We start from the raw sequence: 5,328 nt of genomic DNA, 5'->3' as shown, positions 1-5,328 counted from the left end.
TGGCACTGCTGAGTCAGCGACTTCTCGTCTGAGAAGGTTCCATCCACACACTCGATACAGACTGTGTCTGTCTTGTAGGTAGCTGGATAGGAACACAGGAAAAATGATCCTGCAGTTAAAAAAAAGCCAGTAGGGGCCCCAAACTTACACAAGTTATAATCTCCCTCCAAACAGCAGCTACCATTCAAAAATGACCACAGCTTGTCCAGAACATGAGATACCAAAACCAGAAGTTATGCTACAGTACCTTAACGAGTTAGTATGGGCCCAAAAAATGTGATAATTTTGAGGTTTTATCAAGCCCTTAACTCACATACATGCACCAAAGGTACTGAGTTGCACACCCACCTATATGGGCCACTCCGTATCCTTCATCACACAGCGTTTTCGCTTTACAGCTGGCTGTCTGGAAGTCCCAGTAAGCGTTACTGGGGCACGTGCACACCCGGTCCCTTGTGGGCGTGCACTCCTCTCCATCCACCATGCCATCTCTTCCATCATCAAGGATAGGACTGCAGTCGCTACACGTGTTACACCTGTCAGCGTAGCTGTAGCAGGGGTTGTAGTGCCGGGTCGCTGTGCAATTCTCGCACTGGGGATTGGGGTTGTCAGCTGTGCAGTCCTGTGTCACGTATGTGCCTGCATGGAAACAAAAGAAAAGGAAAATATCATTAACTAACCTTAGGTCACGTTGATTTGATTATATGGATGACATCCGCGCTCGCACCAATTTTCGGCCATTTACAACAACAAAAAAAAGTTTTCGACCACACAATAAATTGTGCAAAGCAGCTGTAAAATGAGCACAAATATTCCGTAGACTGAAAAAAAAGTATCAGAAAACAGATAACTAATGCCATAGAATGCCAAAATGAATCTAAAATCAAAGAATAAGATGTGAAAGGACAGAAAGAAAAAAACTCTATTGTTGGTGGGGGAGGTACCAGTACAGAAAATTCAGGTCCAGAGGATCATTTCCAGGTCCGGACCTGACCTGATTGTCTGTGGAAACTTGAGAACTGAACTCAAAACAATGGTAATTGGTCAATTTTGCTACAAAGGAATCTGTTTGGTGGATTATTGGACTCCCACTGCATTTTAAAATCCCATCTCCATGTAATAAAGGCTAACTGTCTCTGTACCTTTGACTGTAGAAACTTGGTGCAATTGACTATAAACTCTACTTGACTTCGCTCTTGTTGTCTTCTTGGCCCCCCGGTTAGACCCCAAATGGCTGCCGACATAGTGTGTCTATTTTGTAATGGGCAAAACCTGTTCCACTGTTTTTTTTTTTTTCAGGTCTGTTTCTTTTTCAGATTGGTCCAAGAAGAAAAAAATGTTTTGCACCCGTATGATGTACTGGTCCCTACACCTAACTGTTGGTATACCATACTATGTGTGTTTAGTCCTATGTTCAACCTTCCTGGCCACTTTGATTTCATACTGAAGGCAACTTTTTTTTTTGGCCAAACTTTTTTTTTATTCGCTCGCTCGCATCAGTTTTGGAGTTCTCGGAGGATGTCATCCATATTATAATCAAATCAACATGGCCTTACAGGTAAAAACTAGGACATAGTACAGTGTATGTATGCTTTTTGTTATATTTGCTCCTTTTGGAAAATATGACATTTCTGTAACCATTATTCATTGCTTTAGAAATTATGATGGTTTCAATATTTTTGACCCTTTGACCCTTATTTAAAGCACCCTTTAGACTTTCTATCAAGGATCTGATCTATGAATGATGACAAATATCAAATGTGAAATATTGCCTTATGAGGGAAATCACTTCAAGTACAATTTTTCTAACAACTGAACTTGGAAGTACAGTACCAAAGCTATCAACCCAGAACTGATCTGTACAGAAATTCATACTTTCCTAGAACTACCGTAGAGTGGAACATGTTGCCACCAAGTAAAGTAGTAGTAGATATCTTCAAACACCATTTGCAGTCAGATTTTCAAAGGTCAAGTGTGACGGGCCATTCAGTGTAATATAAGCAGGTGCTGCCATGTTGCGTGCCTGCAAAGCTGGGTAGTTATACCGGCTAAACACAGATACATGTACATGTATAGACTCATAATGGCGGTTATGCTGGCTATAAAGATTAAAAACCAGAAGCTGGTGTGTTACGCCGAAAGGCGGTTATACCAGCTATATAGATACAGATACAGAAGCTGGTGTGTTGCGCCGAAGGGCGGTTATACCAGCTATATAGATACAGATACAGAAGCTGGTGTGTTGCGCCGAAGGGCGGTTATACCAGCTATATAGATACAGATACAGAAGCTGGTGTGTTACGCTGAAGGGCGGTTATACCGGCTATATAGATACAGATACAGAAGCTGGTGTGTTACACCGAAGGGTGGTTATACCGGCTATACAGATACAGAAGCTGGTGTGTTACACCAAAGGGTGGTTATACCGGCTATACAGATACAGAAGCTGGTGTGTTACGCCGAAGGGCGGTTATACCGGCTATACAGATACAGATACAGACGCTGGTGTGTTACACCGAAGGGCGGTTATACCGGCTATATAGATACAGATACAGAAGCTGGTGTGTTACGCTAAAAGTGCAGGTATGGTTTATACAGAATATATAGCTGTAAGGTTAGATAGGCTTACCAGGAGGGCAGAGGTTACAGATGACTCCTGAGGGAAGCTGGAAAGTACCGGTGCTGTCATCTGGACACCAGTCCGGAGTCTCTGTTGCCTGCGAGGAAACCTGAGGACACATACGCCAAAAAGTAGTTACTTAAGCAAATGGATGTTTGGGAAACGGTCAGACGTTTTCAGATATTATCCACTATCCTTCGTCAGTGACACTAAAGTAATCTGGAAAAAACTGATCTTTTATACCCTAACTATGAATGAAGACAATTCTAGATGTCCAATAGGAGACCTTGTTAGACAAAGTCAAGCTAAAGACAATTTGGATTCGAATAGCAAACAAAGGTAAAGCAAATGTCTGAGGACACATAGTAAGAAATTGAATAGGATATACGGTCAAGTAGGCTTCAAAGTTCAGATGGTTGATGGTGCTAATATTAATGCAAGTTTGGATGTAAAATCAAAGATGTCTGCTTTGATTTGTCTTATTTAATTCAATTCTATTTGATTCTGAACAAATTCCACCCAGGTGCATGGCATAAAGTTTCATGATAATCATAACTTCATTATTCATTACTAGTACATTGAGTTAAGACGATTTTGCTCATGTTTGCTGTATTCTTGAGTGACTCATAGTGTCAGGATCAAAAACAGGTGTCACACATTGGCCTTTGTGATAGCTGCTTGTACATCACCTTATTTTTCTTATCGTTTAATCAATTACACTTTTGAGTCACCCGAACAAATCTCAATTACTTTTTTCAAGACAGACATCGGGCAACTTGCCTGACTTGAAAAGTAATCCGAGTTCAGTAGGATTTCAAGTCAACTCAGTAACGTTAAGCACAATTCATGTGTAACTTTATGCACTTACATTAACCCATATCCTATTCATTAACACACGTTAAAGCACTTGCAATTCATTATCATAGTTGTGATCACATGACAGTGTGCAACATTGGAACTCTTTTAAACCTACTCCTCCTTTTCTCAACTGCACAGAAAATTACCTGCGATTTATAACGTTAACAGTTACATCTAGCATGACATTAGTCAACTGTTAAGTGTTATAAGGGGGAGGGGCGCGCTAGCTACAGGCCCTCGATCCAGTCTCAGCGCTTGTTTTCTACTCTTTCATTCATTCATTCACTTCTTTTGGTAAGATGCTTATCGTTAAGGAGTCAGTTGGGTGTAAAAACTTGAACTGGAAACTTGATCATTTATGGCGAGTAACGTTATAAAGGGAGAGGTCACATACCGGCAATGACGCAACCACGGCCACGATGACAATGCTGATTCCTATGCATAGTTTCGCTGCTAGCATGGCTCCAGGAAGACCAAAACTAGGCGATACTGAGTCGCTTAAAAACTAAATATGTCAGCTGCTCAGGCGGACACACTTAGAAGACGTTAATAACAAAACTAAACAAAGAAACGAACGCTAACGAAGAAAAAATTAAGTCATTGCGAACATCATGGCTGTCGGAGTGACGTCATGGACAGGAAGAGCAGAGGTTCACGGTCATTGTGACATTGATACTTAAAGAAGTTTGACAACAACACAAATGTTGATGATAACGAGTATAAAAAAACGGTTTAATTGATAGTGTAATGTTTAGGGACAATATAATTAACGACGTGTTCTTATCAAAGTCATGACCTTCCTTCCGCCAACCACCTGTTGCTCTTCCGGTGCAGGTTGTGTTGCAGGTTGCAAAAGATACGCTAGGGGTCGTCCATAATCGGTGTGGCGGAAGTTACCTTTCAGCTGAGGTTGGTCATATTATGCAGAATAGCTTGAAAAAACTGCATATTACACGTCACTTGTGCCCTGTTGTAAGTAATACGGACTACCTATATCGATAAAATAATAGCCGAAAATTCTGTGTTTTCAATATGTTAGCGATATTGTTTTGGCACGGCTTTGACGGCGAAAAGTTCGGCTGTTGTTGTACTTTGGTCAGTTGATCGTTTTTACCGGCGAAATACTGTGCTGCGCATCGGGGGATCTTTCCCCCATTTATTTTCAACATCTGAAAATCATGGCATTGACTACAGCTTCTAGTGGTCCACCCCGCAAAGAGTTGAAAAATATGTATGTTTGTTCCGTAGGTTGTTGAAGGAGAACCAGGTGTTCGGGGATTCCCCTGACGGTGCCAAATGATTATCAAGTGGAAAGAGGAACATAAGATATTATGGGCGGAAACGAGTGAATATCTCGCGGGTTAGGCAAAAACGAATGCATTAAACACGTCGCATACTACTATTGCTCTAAAATCTCTTCAGTACACCACTGTAGCAAAATATTAGGAAGCAGCTTAGTGGTTATACACATACAAGCAAGCCGCACAATGGAGACTTTGAAAGCACTTTCACTTTCACAGCATGTTGGCATTGGCGTCGATTATGAATCCCTAAACATGTGTTCTTGGCAACACTATCCCATTTTCTCACTACCCAGCCTCTTTGATTTTCTGTTGCAGGAGATTGGAACATGCCAATTAATATCTGTTTCAATGGAGATTCGTGTGCTTTACCGACCGCATCACTATAGGAAGTTGGCCGTTTGCACCGGGAGCAGAACAGCCGTTACCGGTTTTCCTTACAGACACACGTCAGCTTACCTTGCTTTAGTTTTAATCCGTAGATAGGCACCAAATAAAGCATGAAAACCGAACACTTTCAAGGTTTGGGGTGGAGGGAGGAAAAGGCGA

At 41.4% G+C, this 5,328-nt stretch overlaps 1 protein-coding gene across 1 annotated transcript in view; it reads right to left on the bottom strand.

Annotated features, from left to right (window-relative positions):
- The window catches only part of LOC118430851 (tumor necrosis factor receptor superfamily member 11B-like), a 4,380-nt gene extending 442 nt beyond the window's left edge, over positions 1-3,938 (bottom strand). The window contains exons 1-4 of the mRNA XM_035841885.1: positions 3,873-3,938; positions 2,630-2,729; positions 349-639; positions 7-82 (exon numbers count right to left, since the gene is read on the bottom strand). Of these exons, the coding sequence (XP_035697778.1) occupies positions 7-82; positions 349-639; positions 2,630-2,729; positions 3,873-3,938 (533 nt within the window). The remainder of the gene's footprint in view (positions 1-6; positions 83-348; positions 640-2,629; positions 2,730-3,872) is intronic.
- Positions 3,939-5,328: the final 1,390 nt, after the last annotated feature.

This window comes from Branchiostoma floridae, chromosome 14 (assembly GCF_000003815.2).
Source record: "Branchiostoma floridae strain S238N-H82 chromosome 14, Bfl_VNyyK, whole genome shotgun sequence".
NCBI lineage: Eukaryota > Metazoa > Chordata > Leptocardii > Amphioxiformes > Branchiostomatidae > Branchiostoma > Branchiostoma floridae.
This window is presented reverse-complemented; position numbering and strand designations above follow the sequence as displayed.